General features: G+C 50.6%; 1 protein-coding gene across 3 annotated transcripts in view; it reads right to left on the minus strand.

Moving 5' to 3' along the window:
* The window catches only part of CCDC124 (coiled-coil domain containing 124), a 74354-nt gene extending 56118 nt beyond the window's left edge, over window positions 1-18236 (minus strand). Inside the window, exons 1-2 of one of the 3 annotated variants that reach the window (XM_075314861.1) lie at window positions 18159-18236; window positions 17158-17323 (exon numbers count right to left, since the gene is read on the minus strand). In XM_075314861.1, coding sequence (XP_075170976.1) covers window positions 17158-17316 — 159 coding nt within the window. In that variant the 5' untranslated portion in view covers window positions 17317-17323; window positions 18159-18236. The other 2 variants (XM_075314871.1, XM_075314880.1) reach the window with 2 other exon arrangements.
* Between the last annotated feature and the right edge of the window lie 221 nt (window positions 18237-18457).

Raw genomic sequence — 18457 nt, forward strand, 5'->3', positions numbered from 1 at the left:
ACTATTCTGATTGCCCTTATAATGTTTTTTTCCAAATCTGGTCCTTTTTACCATCAGTTTACACACCCTCTATACACTTAATAGCACTCTTTCTGTACATGTACACATACTGGCTTGTGACCGATTCATGCAGCGTCTGAATACCCTATTATAGTGATGGCTATTTTCTCATAGATTGTAGCTTGCTAGCAGGGCCCTCGCTCCTCTTGGTATCTGTTGAATTGTGTTATTCTGTAATATCTGATATTGTCAATACATGTCTTCTTTCAATTGTTGCTGCAAAATATGTTGCAGCCATATAAATAAAAATTATTATGATGGATATATCCATTATGGAGCATGTCAAGAATTTTGGAGAAGAATCAGAGACCTCTCCCCACAGGGAAGATACTGCCTATGTTATATAGCTGGCTATCGGTATCCCTGTGACTCCATTGCAGGGAGCTGATGGAGGGTTATAACAGCCAAAGGCCAACTGAATGCCCTACACCGTCAAGCCAGCTGTATTTAGTGTAAACAATCAGGCGTTCACAGGCCCAAGTCCCCTAACAAATAAAGTTTAAAAAAAAAAAAAAAAAAATATATATATAAATATTCAAACTGCTTCCCTTATCTATGAGTTAGCGATAAATAAATGTAAAAAAAATAAAAATACATATGTTTGGCATCCATGTGTACAGAAAAGTCTGGTCTATGAGAATATAAAATCAACCTGATCTACAAAAACCCTATCTGTAAAGTAAAAAGAAAAATTAAATCGAAATACCAGAATTGCATTTTTTATTTTTATTACCATGATGCCACAATAAAATGCAATAAGAAGCGATTAAAGCGTCATATCTCCCCCAAAATAGTATCGATAAAAACAGGTCACATGCAGTCCTCACACGACCCCCAAAAATTAAACGTTTACAATTTTGGAAAATGGCGATACAAGCATTTTTTTTTCCCATGAACTTCTGGTTTTTTTTCTATCACAACTTCAATAAAAAAGAAAAAAAAATGCAAGTTTGGTACCATTGTAATCTGAGCAAACATATTTCTAGTTTCACAATGAATACCCAAAAAACAAAACTCAAACAATTGTGGGATTTAATTTTTGTTCTAAATTTGACTTCTCTTGGAATTGTTTTCCCAGTACAACGTATAATAAAATGGATGGTGTCAATAAAAAGTACACAACCAGTCAAACAAAAAAACAAGTCCTCATATAGCTTTGTCAGCGAGAAAATAACAAAGTTACGACTCCTGGAAGAAGAGGAGGGAGAAATTAAATCGCAAAAACAATAATCTCTCAGTCCTGCAGGGATTAACAATGGTTATCACTTTTCAAAGGATCCTAGATAAATGTATGAACACTGGGGCCCTATGAACCCATCAAATTATAAAGTAAGAAAAGACCAAATACAAACCTCTCATAATTAAAAACCAAAACTCTAATGTAACCCCTTCAAGACTGACGACATGTACGTCATCGGTCGTGTCCCTGCCTTTGATGTGAGGTTACATGCAGAGCCCGCATCTTTCCCAGCATTTGACAGCTGATTTAGTCAGCCATCAAGTGCCTCTAAAGCGGGCTTTACACGCTACGATATTGTTAATGTTTTATCGTCGGGGTCATGTCGTTAGTGACGCACATCAGGCGTCATTAACAGTATCGCAGCATGTAACACTCACCAACGACCTTAAACGTCCTCCAAAGTGGTGAAAATCGTTCCCCATGGAGAGGTCGTCCTAAAACCAAAAATTGTTAATGGTTGTTTATAGATGTTGTTCCTCGTTCCTGCGGCGTGACACATCGCTGTGTGTGACACCGCAGGAGCGAGGAACCTCACCTTACTTGCCTCCACCGGCAATGAGGAAAGAAGAGGGTGGGCGGGATGTTCGTCCCGCTCATTTCCGCCCCCTCCGCTTTGATTCGCCGGCCGCTTAGTGACGCTGAACGCACCTCCCCCTTGAGGGAGGGATTGTTCGGCAGTCACAGCGACGCCGCCGACCAGGTAAGTGCGTGTGACGCTGCCGTAGCGATAATGTTCGCTGCGGCAGCGACCACACGATATCGCATACGTGACGGGGCGGGTGCTTTTGCACACGATATCGCTAGCAATTGCTAGAAATATCGTAGCGTGTAAAGCCCGCTTAACAGCGGCGGGTGGATCTATGATAACCAACTAAGTGCCGCTGTCAATCTCTGTGAAGAAGACTGAAAAGACAAAAGGCGCTAATAGGGTACTAACGTTATAATACGTTTATAGAATAAATATCAGATGTGCCACCTGATGCAGTTGTGAAAATAGTCACAACTGCTATTGAAAGGGAATAAGATTATGGCTGCAGCAGGCACCACGAGGAGATTAGCGTCAAAAGATCAAATAGAAGTAGACACATCTCCTTCCTCATGTGTGATTTATTTAAGGAAGGAGATGTGATCTCTGAAATCCAAAATAAAAATCACGTTTAACTATTATTGCGGACCATCTATATATATAATTGCCTTATTCTGTCTGTCTGTCTGTCATGCTCCAAAATTGTGTCCTTACGGTGACACAAAGCTGATTGGCCGCTGGGCTCGCCATGGCCCCGCCCCCCCACACGGATTGGCCTCTCGCCCCGGCTCTCTGCAGGCCCCGCCCCCCTCACGCAATGCACGCTCGCTCTGGCCCAACTGACACGGAGCTCCGACTCCCAGGTGAGTACACACACACACACATCAGATCACACTCACTCTCACACATCACATCCACACACTCACAACATCCTGGGATATCGCAGACATAACCTTGCGATGCTGGGATCTTGACGGAGCCCGTGAACGCTGGTAACCATTATACACATCGGGTAACTAAGGTCCCTTAGTTACCCGATGTGTATCATAGTTACCAGCGTACACCGGCTCCCGGTACACATGTGCAGGGAGCCGGCATTATACTCCTCTCCCCCCAGGACTACTCCTCCTATTACAGTCCTCCTATTATACTCCTCTCTGAGTATAATAGGAGAACTATTATAGCATGGGGGATGTAGCACGATGGGGGGTGCGCAGCATGGGGGATGTAGCACGATGGGGAGTGCGCAGCATGGGGGATGTAGCACGATGGGGAGTGCGCAGCATGGGGGATGTAGCACGATGGGGAGTGCGCAGCATGGGGGATGTAGCACGATGGGGAGTGCGCAGCATGGGGGATGGAGCACGATGGCGGGTGCGCAGCATAGGGGAATGTAGCACGATGGGGAGTGCGCAGCATGGGGGATGTAGCACGATGGGGAGTGCGCAGCATGGGGGATGTAGCACGATGGGGAGTGCGCAGCATGGGGGATGTAGCACGATGGGGAGTGCGCAGCATGGGGGATGTAGCACGATGGGGAGTGCGCAGCATGGGGGATGTAGCACGATGGGGAGTGCGCAGCATGGGGGATGTAGCACGATGGGGAGTGCGCAGCATGGGGGATGTAGCACGATGGGGAGTGCGCAGCATGGGGGATGTAGCACGATGGGGAGTGCGCAGCATGGGGGATGTAGCACGATGGGGAGTGCGCAGCATGGGGGATGTAGCACGATGGGGAGTGCGCAGCATGGGGGATGGAGCACGATGGCGGGTGCGCAGCATAGGGGATGTAGCACGATGGGGAGTGCGCAGCATGGGGGATGTAGCACGATGGGGAGTGCGCAGCATGGGGGATGTAGCACGATGGGGAGTGCGCAGCATGGGGGATGTAGCACGATGGCGGGTGCGCAGCATAGGGGATGTAGCACGATGGGGGATGTAGCACGATGGGGGGTGCGCAGCATGGGGGATGTAGCACGATGGGGAGTGCGCAGCATGGGGGATGTAGCACGATGGGGAGTGAGCAGCATGGGGGATGTAGCACGATGGGGAGTGCGCAGCATGGGGGATGTAGCACGATGGGGAGTGCGCAGCATGGGGGATGGAGCACGATGGCGGGTGCGCAGCATAGGGGAATGTAGCACGATGGGGAGTGCGCAGCATGGGGGATGTAGCACGATGGGGAGTGCGCAGCATGGGGGATGTAGCACGATGGGGAGTGCGCAGCATGGGGGATGTAGCACGATGGGGAGTGCGCAGCATGGGGGATGTAGCACGATGGGGAGTGCGCAGCATGGGGGATGTAGCACGATGGGGAGTGCGCAGCATGGGGGATGTAGCACGATGGGGAGTGCGCAGCATGGGGGATGTAGCACGATGGGGAGTGCGCAGCATGGGGGATGTAGCACGATGGGGAGTGCGCAGCATGGGGGATGTAGCACGATGGGGAGTGCGCAGCATGGGGGATGTAGCACGATGGGGAGTGCGCAGCATGGGGGATGGAGCACGATGGCGGGTGCGCAGCATAGGGGATGTAGCACGATGGGGAGTGCGCAGCATGGGGGATGTAGCACGATGGGGAGTGCGCAGCATGGGGGATGTAGCACGATGGGGAGTGCGCAGCATGGGGGATGTAGCACGATGGCGGGTGCGCAGCATAGGGGATGTAGCACGATGGGGGATGTAGCACGATGGGGGGTGCGCAGCATGGGGGATGTAGCACGATGGGGAGTGCGCAGCATGGGGGATGTAGCACGATGGGGAGTGAGCAGCATGGGGGATGTAGCACGATGGGGAGTGCGCAGCATGGGGGATGTAGCACGATGGGGAGTGCGCAGCATGGGGGATGTAGCACGATGGGGAGTGCGCAGCATGGGGGATGTAGCACGATGGGGAGTGCGCAGCATGGGGGATGTAGCACGATGGGGAGTGCGCAGCATGGGGGATGTAGCACGATGGGGAGTGCGCAGCATGGGGGATGTAGCACGATGGGGAGTGCGCAGCATGGGGGATGTAGCACGATGGGGAGTGCGCAGCATGGGGGATGTAGCACGATGGCGGGTGCGCAGCATAGGGGATGTAGCACGATGGGGGATGGAGCACGATGGGGAGTGCGCAGCATGGGGGATGGAGCACGATGGGGAGTGCGCAGCATGGGGGATGTAGCACGATGGGGAGTGCGCAGCATGGGGGATGTAGCACGATGGGGAGTGCGCAGCATGGGGGATGTAGCACGATGGCGGGTGCGCAGCATAGGGGATGTAGCACGATGGGGGATGTAGCACGATGGGGGGTGCGCAGCATGGGGGATGTAGCACGATGGGGAGTGCGCAGCATGGGGGATGTAGCACGATGGGGAGTGAGCAGCATGGGGGATGTAGCACGATGGGGAGTGCGCAGCATGGGGGATGTAGCACGATGGGGAGTGCGCAGCATGGGGGATGTAGCACGATGGGGAGTGCGCAGCATGGGGGATGTAGCACGATGGGGAGTGCGCAGCATGGGGGATGTAGCACGATGGGGAGTGCGCAGCATGGGGGATGTAGCACGATGGGGAGTGCGCAGCATGGGGGATGTAGCACGATGGGGAGTGCGCAGCATGGGGGATGTAGCACGATGGGGAGTGCGCAGCATGGGGGATGTAGCACGATGGGGAGTGCGCAGCATGGGGGATGGAGCACGATGGCGGGTGCGCAGCATAGGGGATGTAGCACGATGGGGGATGGAGCACGATGGGGAGTGCGCAGCATGGGGGATGGAGCACGATGGGGAGTGCGCAGCATGGGGGATGGAGCACGATGGCGGGTGCGCAGCATGGGGGATGGAGCACGATGGGGAGTGCGCAGCATGGGGGATGTAGCACGATGGGGAGTGCGCAGCATGGGGGATGTAGCACGATGGGGAGTGCGCAGCATGGGGGATGTAGCACGATGGGGAGTGCGCAGCATGGGGGATGGAGCACGATGGGGAGTGCGCAGCATGGGGGATGGAGCACGATGGGGAGTGCGCAGCATGGGGGATGGAGCACGATGGGGAGTGCGCAGCATGGGGGATGGAGCACGATGGCGGGTGCGCAGCATAGGGGATGTAGCACGATGGGGGATGTAGCACGATGGGGGAGGTGCGCAGCATGGGGGATGTAGCACGATGGGGGAGGTGCGCAGCATGGGGGATGTAGCACGATGGGGGAGGTGCGCAGCATGGGGGATGTAGCACGATGGGGGAGGTGCGCAGCATGGGGGATGTAGCACGATGGGGGAGGTGCGCAGCATGGGGGATGTAGCACGATGGGGGAGGTGCGCAGCATGGGGGATGTAGCACGATGGGGGAGGTGCGCAGCATGGGGGATGTAGCACGATGGGGAGTGCGCAGCATGGGGGATGTAGCACGATGGGGAGTGCGCTGCATGGGGGATGTAGCACGATGGCGGGTGCGCAGCATGGCGGATGGAGCACGATGGCGGGTGCGCAGCATGGGGGATGTAGCACGATGGGGGATGTAGCACGATGGGGGGTGCGCAGCATGGGGGATGTAGCACGATGGGGGGTGCGCAGCATAGGGGATGTAGCACGATGGGGGGTGCGCAGCATGGCGGATGTAGCACGATGGGGGATGGAGCACGATGGGGAGGTGCGCAGCATGGGGGATGTAGCACGATGGGGAGTGCGCAGCATGGGGGATGTAGCACGATGGGGAGTGCGCAGCATGGGGGATGGAGCACGATGGGGGATGGAGCACGATGGGGAGGTGCGCAGCATGGGGGATGTAGCACGATGGGGAGTGCGCAGCATGGCGGATGTAGCACGATGGGGAGTGCGCAGCATGGGGGATGGAGCACGATGGGGAGGTGCGCAGCATGGGGGATGTAGCACGATGGGGAGGTGCGCAGCATGGGGGATGTAGCACGATGGGGAGTGCGCAGCATGGCGGATGTAGCACGATGGGGAGTGCGCAGCATGGGGGATGTAGCACGATGGGGGATGTAGCACGATGGGGGATGTAGCACGATGGGGGATGTAGCACGATGGGGGATGTAGCACGATGGGGGATGTAGCACGATGGGGGATGTAGCACGATGGGGGATGTAGCACGATGGGGAGTGCGCAGCATGGGGGATGTAGCACGATGGGGAGTGCGCAGCATGGGGGATGTAGCACGATGGGGAGTGCGCAGCATGGGGGATGTAGCACGATGGGGAGTGCGCAGCATGGGGGATGTAGCACGATGGGGAGTGCGCAGCAAGGGGGATGTAGCACGATGGGGAGTGCGCAGCATGGGGGATGTAGCACGATGGGGAGTGCGCAGCATGGGGGATGTAGCACGATGGGGAGTGCGCAGCATGGGGGATGTAGCACGATGGGGAGTGCGCAGCATGGGGGATGTAGCACGATGGGGAGTGTGCAGCATGGGGGATGTAGCACGATGGGGAGTGCGCAGCATGGGGGATGTAGCACGATGGGGAGTGCGCAGCATGGGGGATGTAGCACGATGGGGAGTGCGCAGCATGGGGGATGTAGCACGATGGGGAGTGCGCAGCATGGGGGATGTAGCACGATGGGGAGTGCGCAGCATGGGGGATGTAGCACGATGGGGAGTGCGCAGCATGGGGGATGTAGCACGATGGGGAGTGCGCAGCATGGGGGATGTAGCACGATGGGGAGTGCGCAGCATGGGGGATGTAGCACGATGGGGAGTGCGCAGCATGGGGGATGTAGCACGATGGGGAGTGCGCAGCATGGGGGATGTAGCACGATGGGGAGTGCGCAGCATGGCGGATGTAGCACGATGGGGAGTGCGCAGCATGGCGGATGTAGCACGATGGGGAGTGCGCAACATGGCGGATGGAGCACGATGGGGAGTGCGCAGCATGGGGGATGGAGCACGATGGGGAGTGCGCAGCATGGCGGATGTAGCACGATGGGAAGTGCGCAGCATGGCGGATGTAGCACGATGGGGAGTGCGCAGCATGGGGGATGTAGCACGATGGGGAGTGCGCAGCATGGGGGATGGAGCACGATGGGGAGTGCGCAGCATGGGGGATGGAGCACGATGGGGGGTGCGCAGCATGGGGGATGTAGCACGATGGGGAGTGCGCAGCATGGGGGATGTAGCACGATGGGGAGTGCGCAGCATGGGGGATGTAGCACGATGGCGGGTGCGCAGCATAGGGGATGTAGCACGATGGGGGATGTAGCACGATGGGGGGTGCGCAGCATGGGGGATGTAGCACGATGGGGAGTGCGCAGCATGGGGGATGTAGCACGATGGGGAGTGCGCAGCATGGGGGATGTAGCACGATGGGGAGTGCGCAGCATGGGGGATGTAGCACGATGGGGAGTGCGCAGCATGGGGGATGTAGCACGATGGGGAGTGCGCAGCATGGGGGATGTAGCACGATGGGGAGTGCGCAGCATGGGGGATGTAGCACGATGGGGAGTGCGCAGCATGGGGGATGTAGCACGATGGGGGGTGCGCAGCATGGGGGATGGAGCACGATGGGGAGTGCGCACCATGGAGGATGGAGCACGATGGGAGGTGCACACCTCCCCCCAACACACACACACAGGGAACCACAAACACCGCCATACACAGACACCCACACACACACACACAAACAACACTGCACACACACAACACCCAACACACAAACACCGCGGCATACATAAATATACGCACATACCGCACAACACACACACACACAACGCGACAGACACACAGCGCTCCACAAACAACGCAACACACATACAACACCGCTCTCACCCCCCGCCACACCCAGAACATGTACAGCGCCCTACACAAACACTTGGTAACTACACACAACAACATATACACATATATATATATATCTCTATAACAAAAATCATACATGAACTACGCAATACGTAAATTCTAGAATACCCGATGCGTAGAATCGGGCCACCTTCTAGTCTTCTTATAACAGCGCGGGAGTCCTCTTCTATTTTGTCCTTTGACGCTGTCAATCTCTGACAGCGGTATTTAACATGCACTGACATGAAGCGCCTCACTAATGCCACCCATCGGCACCCCATAACGTAATCGTGAGACGCTGAAGGGTTACAATGAAAGCCAGAGGTCAGCTGATGACCACTGTGCCTGTCAGCATGACCCTCCTATGAACGTTGGCTGGGAGCCGGAATTCACAGGAGACTGACTTCTGCTGTACAGGGCAGTGCTGATGCACTGCCCTGCATCAGCCCAAGGGCTCAGACGATCGCAGCTTCAAGACCCCTAAGGGGACTAGTAAATACTGATATATATATATATATATATATATATTATTTATTAAAAAAAAAGAAAAGTTTAAAAATAAATCAAAGAAACACAATGTTCAAATCACCCCCCTTTTACCCTATTAACCCCTTTAGGACGAAGCCAGTTTTGTACCCAGGCCATTTTTTGCAATTCTGACCAGTGTCACTTTATGAGGTCATAACTCTGGAACGCTTCAACGGATCCCAATGATTCTGACATTGTTTTTTCGTGACATATTGTACTTCATGATAGTTATAAATTTAGAACGATATTTTTTGCTTTTATTTGTGAAAAAAATCGGAAATTTGATGAAAATTTTGAAAATTTTGCAATTTTCAAACTTTTAATTTTTATGCCCTTAACCCAGAGAGTTATGTCACACAAAACAGTTAATAAATAACATTTCCCACATGTCTACTTTACATTAGCGCAATTTCTGAAACAAAATGTTTTGGGGTTAGGAAGTTAGAAGGGGTCAAAGTTCATCTGCAATTTCCCATTTTTTCAACAAAATTCACAAAACCATTTTTTTAGGGACCACATCACATTTGAAGTGACTTTGAGAGGCCTAAGTGACAGAAAATACCTAAAAGTGACACCATTCTCAAAACAGCACCCCTCAAAGTACTCAAAACCACATCCAAGAAGTTTATTAACCCTTCAGGTGCTTCACAGGAACTAAAGCAAAGTGGAATGAAAAAAAGCAAAAAATAAAATTTTACCTAAAATGTTGCTCTACCCCAAATTTATTCACTTTTAGAAGAAATAACACAACAAAATGAACCCCAAAACTTGTTACCCACTTTCTTATGAACGCGCCAATACCCCACATGTGGTCAGAACCCTTTGTTTGGACAAATGGGAGGGCTCGGAACAGAAGGAGCAATATTTGAATTTTGGAAAGCAAATTTGGCTGAAATAGATTGCGGGCACCATGTTGCAATTACATGTCCGCTAAGGTACCTAAACAGCAGAAACCCCTTACAAGTGACACCATTTTGGAAACTAGACCCCTTAAGGCTTCTATCTAGGGGTATAGTGAGCATTTTGGATCCACAGGTACTTCACAGATTTTGATAACGTTACGTTGTCACATTGAAAATTTTCATTTTTTTCTCAAAAATGTTGCTTTAGCATCCATTTTTTCACTTTTTCAAGAGGTAATTCCAAAAATTTGACCCCAATGTTTGTTACCCACTTTTTTATGAGCGCGGTGATACCTCACTTGTGGTCTGAAACCTTTGTTTGGAGAAATGGGAGGGCTTGGAACGGAAGGAGCAATATTTGAATTTTGGAAAGGAAATTTGGCTGAAAAAGATTGCGGGGCACCATGTCGCATTTGGAGGACCCCTAAGGTACGTAAACAGCAAAAAAACACCACAAGTGACCCCATATTGGAAACTAGGCCCCTCAAGGAATTTATCTTGATGTTTGGTGAGTACCCTGAACCCCCAGGTGCTTTACAGAAGTTTATAACGTTGAGCCATGAAAATAAAAAAATAAAATTTTACCACAAAATTGTTACTTCAACCAGGTAGCTTTTTTTTTCACAAGGGTAACAGGAAAAAAAATCACCATGAAATTTATTGCGCAATTTCTCCTGAGTTTGTTGATATCTTGTATGTGGTGGAAATCAACTGTTTGGGCACACGGCAGGGCTCGGAAGAGAAGGAGTGCCATTTGACTGCAAAATTGGCTGGAATCAATAGCGGACGCCATGTTGCATTAGGAGAACCCCTGAGGTGCCTAAGCAGTGGAGGTCCCCCACAAGTGACCCCATTCTGGAAATAAGACCCCTCAAGGCTTTAATCTAGGTGTATATTGAGCATTTTGAATCCACGAATACTTCACAGAATTTGATAAGCTTAGGTTGCCATATTGAAATTTTCATTTTTTTCACAAAAATGTTGATTTAGCGACACATTTTTCACTTTTTCAAGAGGCAACAACAAAACGTGTACCCCACAGGTTGTTATCTAATTTCTTGTGAGCGCAGGGATACCCCACATGTGGCCAAAAACCTTTGTTTGGATAAATGGGAGGGCTTGGAATGGAAGGAGCACCATTTGAATTTTGGAAAAGTTGAAGTAAATTGCGCGCACCATGTCACATTAGCAGGGCCCCTTGGGCACCTATACATCAGAAACCCCCCACAAGTGACCTCATTTTGGAAACTGGACCCCTCAAGGATTTTATTCAGGAGTATAGTAAATATTTTGAATCCACAGGTACTTCACAAAACTGTTGCTGTAGCAACAAATTTCTCACTGTTAAGGGGGCTTTACACGCTGCGACATCGCTAATGCGGAGTCGTTAGGGTCACGGAATTGGTGACGCACATCCGGCCGCATTAGCGATGTTGCTGCGTGTGACACCGATGAGCGATTTTGCACCGTTGCAAAAACGTGCAAAATCGCTCATCGGTGACATGGGGGTCCATTCTCGATTATCGGTACAGCAGCAGTAACGATGTAGTTCGTCGCTCCTGCGGCAGCACACATCGCTATGTGTGACGCCGCAGGAACGAGGAACCTCTCCTTACCTGCCTCCCGGCCGCTATGAGGAAGGAAGGAGGTGGGCGGGATGTTCCGGCCACTCATCTCCGCCCCTCCGCTTCTATTGGGCGGCCGCTCAGTGACGTCACTGTGACGCCACACGGACCGCCCCCTTAGCAAGGAGGCGGTTCGCCGGTCACAGCGATGTCGCCGGGCAGGTAAGTATGTGTGACGCATCTGCGCGATGTTGTGCGGCACGGGCAGCGATTTGCCCATGTCGCACAACAGATGGGGGCGGGTACCCACGCTAGCGATATCGGGACCGATATCGCAGTGTGTAAAGCGGCCTTTAGGCTATGTGGCCATGATCCAGCGACACGGCGTCTAGTACACAGTGTCAGCCTCCTGCAGAAATGTGAGTGTTGTCCACGGGAGAACGCAGCTGCCCATGCCCACGATTTGGGTTCAGGCTGCTGTGGACTTTAGTTCTATTCTACCTGCAGAGAACACTCATCTCCGCAGCATAAATTGACATGCTGAGGCTCGGGAAGCTGCGCCACAGGTCGATTTATGCTGCGGAGAAAAGAAACACAGTGGGCACGGGATTTCTAAAAATCCTGCCACTGTGCTTCTACTGCACAACGCAGCGTTATGGACGCAGGGAAAACACTCTGCGTCCAAAACGTTGCAAACCCTGATTGTGGGCACACAGCGTAAAATGCTACAATGGATGAATGGATAGATGTCAAACATATAACGTCCCACCCCCCTGCATATTCTAAGCTGGCGCCCTTTAGTGCCTTTCATGTGACACTAAAGGATGCCTAGCCTTGTATTTAGCCCAAAAAAAAAAAAAAAAAGAATTAAAATAAATGACGTGGGGTCCCCCTATTTTTGATAGCCAGCTAGGGTAAAGCAGACAGCTGTAGCCTGCAAACCACAGCTGACAGCTTCATCTTGTCTGGTGATCAATTTGGAGGGCTCCCCAAGCTGTTTTTTTTTTTTAATTATTTATAAATAAATAATTAAAAAAAAAAAAACAAACGTGGGGTCCCCCCAAATTAGATCACCAGCCAAGGTGAAGCTGACAGCTGGGGTCTGGTATTTTCAGGATGGGAAGAGCCACGGTTATTGGACTCTTCCCAGCCTAAAAATAGCAGGCCGCAGCCGCCCCAGAAGTGGCGCATCCATTAGATGCGCCAATTCTGGCGCTTCGCCCCAGCTCATCCCGCGCCCTGGTGCGTTGGCTAACGGGGTAATGAATGGGGTTGATACCAGGTGTGTAATGTCACCTGGCATCAAGCCCAGCAATTAGTTATGTCACGGCGTCTATCAGATACCCGACATAACTAATTGACAGTAATAAAAAAAAATTGACAACAAAAAAAAATTTATTTGAAAAAACACTCCCCCAAACATTCCCAATTTATTGAAAAGAAAAAAAAAAAAAATCCACAATAATCCATTTGGATGTCCCACGTCGCCTCTGGACCTTCTAGAATATGGGGGGCACGTTCAGGGAACGTATCCCCCATTTTCTAGGAGGGCAGACCCTCCATTTGAGGAGAGTGGGTGCAAAGAATCTGCACCCACTCTCCCCGGGTCACAGCTGCAGAGTGCGAGCAGCCAGCACAGCTCTCTGAACACAGGAAGCTGTCAGCCGCGCTCGGCACATGTGACCGGCAACTGCTGTGAAGGAGCCGGAGGAGGGGGCCACGGGGGATCAGAGCTGCGACAGGTATGTATGACACCGGGGGACACCGGGGAACACCAGGGGGAGGGTAGGGGGGGACCCGGCAGGGCCTAGGGAGCAGGTTTCTGTCGTATGTGTTATGGCACATACGACAGAAACCATAGGAACACTGTAAATGCGGCCGGCGCGCTGCTGTGATCGCCGGTGCGCGCGGCCATCTTGGATTTTCGGGAGGGGGTTGGGGGTCGGGGGGGGCACTTTGGGGACACCGGGGGACCGGAGGGAACCGGGAAAAAGATTTATCTCCCATCTGGCATGTTTGATCATGCCAGATGGGAGATAAATCATTTTTTACCGGCGCGGTCATTTACTATAACTTGATGATCGGTATACGGTGTATACCGGTCATCAGGTGAGCGGGGACCGGAAAAACCGGCCCGAATCATGATCTCCAGGGTCTCAGCTACCCCCGGCAGCTGAGACCCCGGAAATTTTCTGACTCTGGGGGGCGCTAGACCCTTTTTTCCGACCGCCGTTAAAAAGCTGCGGATCGGAAAAAGTACCCTTATTTACCGCCGTTAAAAGGCGTATCGGCGGTCGTAAAGGGGTTAAAAATAAAACAGTTGAAAAATAAAATAATAATAATAAATTTAAAAACAAACCCACATATTTGGTATTGCCGGGTTCAGAAATGTCCGATCTATCACAATATAAAATACAGTGATCCAAGTAAACGAGAAAAAAAAAAAAAGAAAAATGACAAAATTATGTTTGTTTGGTTGCATCAAAAGGTAATCAAAATATTGTACGGTATCAGTAAAAACATCAGCTAGGGCGCAAAAAATAAGTTGTCACTGAGCCCCAAATGCTGAAAAATGAAAACGCAATGAGTCTAGCAAATGGCGACAAAAGTGAAATATTTTTTTTTAATTTTATTTTACAAGATTCTGATTTTTTTTTCACCATTTAAGTAAAATAAAAACTATACATATTTGGTATCTACGACAAACATACTGCCTGGTCGGTTTCACCATATAATGAACATGGTAAATAAAAAAACATTGTGGAATTGCACTTATTTTGCCATTTCACCACACTTGGAATTATTTTCCAGTTACCCAGCAAAATATGGGGCAGAATGAATGGTGTCGCTCAAAAGTACAATTTGTCCCGCAAACAACAAGCTCTTATATGGCTATATTGATGAGAAAATAAGAAAAGTTTTGGCTCTTGAAAGAAGGGAAGGAAAGAATGAAAACGGGAAATCACCGTGGGAAGAAGGGATTACTGTAAAAAGCTTTTTAGAGGGGAGGGCTGTGCTGTTCTTATTCTTCAAGCTTGATGTGTTTATATAAGAAGCAATGTAAGATAAATTACAGCAGAGGTAAATCATACAGCGGTAAACCTTATAAAAAGGTAAACCATCTTGAATGGAGCGGAAGTGTGCATGCGATACCTCTGCTCTATCCAATGTCTATGGGACTGCTGGAGACAGCCTAGTACTGCAATTGGCTACTTCCAGCAGTCCCATAGACAATGAATGGAGAGAGGTCCACATGACTGATCCACTCAAGACAGGGTTAGAGTACCGCCACACTTTAGCGACGCTCCAGCGATCTGACTTGGTCAGGATCGCTGGTGCGTCGCTACATGGTCGCTGGTGAGCTGTCAATTAGGCAGATCTCACCAGCGACCAGTGACCAGCCCCCAGCGACGAGTGGAAGCGATGCTGCGCTTGGTAACTAAGGTAAATATCGGGTAACCAAGCAAAGCCCTTCGCTTGGTTACCCGATATTTACCTTGGTTACCAGCTTAGCGGTGGCTCCCTGCACTCGTAGCCAGAGTACACATTGGGTTAATAAGCAAACCGCTTTGCTTATTTCCCCGATGTGTACTCTGGCTACGTGTGCAGGGAGCCAGCTCTGGCAACCTGAGAGCGGCGGACGCTAGTAACCAAGGTAAATATCGATTAACCAAGCAAAGCCCTTCGCTTGGTTACCCAATATTTAACTTGGTTACAGTTTTCCACAGGCTGCCAGACGCCGGCTCCCTGCACATTCAGGTCGTTGCTCTCTCGCTGTCAAACACAGCAATGTGTGCTTCACAGCGGGAGAGCAACTACCAAAAAATGAACCAGCACTGTGTGTAACGAGCAGCGATTTCACAGCAGGGGCCAGATTACGAGTCAGTGTCACACACAGCGAGATCGCTAATGAGGTCACTGGTGCGTCACAAAAACCGTGACTCAGCAGCGATCTCACTATGTGAGAAGTACCCCTTAGGCACAGCCCCATTCTAGGGATTAATAAGGATCCAGTAGGTGAAATCTTCACAATCAGAAAGCAGTTACCTAACCTATGGATTGGGGTTCACTTTGTATTCTTGGAGTAATTCGTTTTTCATCTAATATTCAGACAAGAGATCTTGAGAGCTACACTTCATGCACAATCATACCATAAAATAATGTTCTGATTAAGATCTTTTGTCTTCTGCCTGGTGCCACGGAACATATAGGGCCAGCATAAACGACTTTTCAGGTCAATATGGACTAATTTGTATATGGCTGCATGAGCAACAAACTTTCAATGACTGTTTAATTATCAAACTACTACTTACTAAAAAGGTATGTTCCTGCTTTAGTAGTTAGAAAGAGCCAGTATACAGGACAACTGGTAAATGAAACAGTTATTTCTATTTAAAATAAATAAATTAGTGAAAAAAAAACTTTGTTCCTCTAAGGGTGGGTGCCCACGTCTGTAGACACTGCGTCCTTGATGCAGTATCTTCCCTCCTGCAAAGACGCGAGTGTTCTCCACAGGAGAATGCAATGTCTGTGCCCACGAACAGGGTTTGGGATGTGCAGTCTTTCGCTCTGTTCTCCCCGCTGAGAACACTCGCATCTCCGCAAGCATAAATTGACATCCTGCGGACATGCGGCTGCTCGGGAAGCCGCGCTGCAGGTCAGGTTACGCTGCAGAAAAAAAGAAAAAAAAAAAAAGAATAGTGGGCATGGAATTTAAATGAAACCCATCCACTGTGCTTGTACTGTACAATGCAGCATTTTGGACTATTTTTGGGAAAATGCACTGCATCCAAAACACTGCTAATCCTGATTGTGTGCACCCAACCTAAGAGAGTGATAATGAAGTTTGGCTCTTTAGTGAGGAAATTTGGGCTGTTTTTGTACTTAAGGCCCTGTGCCCACAGGAGCTTGTTTCTGCGGATTTTGCCGCGGAAAACCTGCGGATTTTTCTGGATTTTCCAGATAAATCCGCAGGTTTTAGCATGTACAGACACTCCCCATGTTATCCTATGGGACATGGGGAGTGCTGTGTCCATGCTGCGGAAAAGTGTGGCTGCGGAACATGGTGCGGATGTCCCGCAGCCGCACGTAACTGCATGTCAATTATTCCTGCGGAATTACCTGCGGAAATCCCGGCCCTCCACTATGAAGATAGAGGCTGGGACGTCTGCAGGTAATTCGCATGAAAGTCCGCAGGTTTACCGCAGCTATACGGCTCGAATCCCGCAGCTAAAAATAGCTGCGGATGCCGGCGGGCAGCTGCGGGAAACATGCGCTCGTACCTGTGGATACATCCACAGGTACGAGCGCCCGTGGGCACATAGCCTAAAAATATAACCAGCTTTAGGCTATGTTTACATAAGCATCCATTTGATCCATCAGGCTCCTGCTGCCCCTGACAGACAATAGTAGATCTATTGTAAGTTACTGAGATCCATTGGAGCTCAAAAGCCTAGTGCAAAGGAAATCACAAAAAGGAAGTAATAGGAGGGATTATTGCCCTGCTCACACACTGGATAATGACAGGAGAATTATAAGAAATAATGTTTTGTCCTTACTACCACTCACCTTCCTTTGCTCCTTCCGCTGGACATGTTTGTCATCATCCTGCCAATACGCATCCTCCAGTGCCTGCTGACGCTTTGCATCGGCTACAGCCTTTGCCTCAGCCTTTCTGGCACGGGCAGCAGCAGACTTGGTGTTTTCACCCTGAAACTTTTTGGGCATCCCTTAGCTGAAATAAAAATTTATTCCAGTGATTAATATGACGAGTAGTTAAAGGGATCCTAAGGGCATTAGCTGACATTAGCAGTGAGAATATTTATCATACAGTAAACTAATCTGTGGGCTTTGATTCCCAGAGCTACGGCAAAATACATCGGTATATTAAGGATAGGTTTGCCGAGTTAACCATTTCCATGCAGTCACATGATACAGAAGCAGCTATCTGGATATGTATGTCTGCACTCCCGTGTTTGGTGGTTTGCGGCTGGCCGGGGGCAGACGGACACATTTATTGACCGCAATGCCCGGGCTAACTGTGGGTTTCCTAATCCGGACTCCCATCCTCATACACATGAAGCTGTACAAGGATCAAGACCCTGGCCTGCTGCAAAACACAACACCCGGGAGTGAAGACGTACGTATCCAGATAGCTACGTCTGTATCATTTAAACAAAGAAGCCATCCTCCAGCATCAGGGACCTACAATGGGGAAAAAGACCATTTATACATGCAGAGAACTAAATACAGGGGTTATCTGCCACTTGGCACCACACATGGGGACAACATCTGATCTCTAGCTCTCCATACGACTACATGTCACAGAACACAAAAGAAACCCCACATCCAGCCCCTATGCCTCCAGGCTGCTCTGATACACTGCATGCTGCCATTACTATGACACACAGTGCCTTGTATCTATAGCATGGGGTGCTGGACCCGCAGCACAGGAGGGTCCGGTCATAGCCCCCTGGCCTCACACTGCACGTCCCCACCCGCAGCATCGCCTCGTTATCACTGCGCTGCCCAGCTTTCTCACACCCATTCCCTACAACACAGTTACACACCCGGGACTCCAACTTCCGCCCCCACCTCAGGTCGCGCTGTGACGTCACTACTCAGCGACCGGATACGCTACTTCCGGTGTTCCTCGAATGCTGCGCGCTCCCGCTGCTCAGTGCCGCGCATTGTAGAGTAGCTCGGCACGCGCTCCGTGATAGCTTCCAGTCTAGGAGGAAGGTCGGGGCAGAATGAATAGCAGTCACTGGGTCACAGCAGCATTTCTACACCTAGCTGTAGCCGTTATCATAGTGGTCGCCGAGCTGCCCTGATATAACAACGACAAAGACTGAACCTTATAACGTAT

Source organism: Anomaloglossus baeobatrachus, chromosome 1 (assembly GCF_048569485.1).
Source record: "Anomaloglossus baeobatrachus isolate aAnoBae1 chromosome 1, aAnoBae1.hap1, whole genome shotgun sequence".
Classification (NCBI taxonomy): Eukaryota; Metazoa; Chordata; class Amphibia; order Anura; family Aromobatidae; genus Anomaloglossus; species Anomaloglossus baeobatrachus.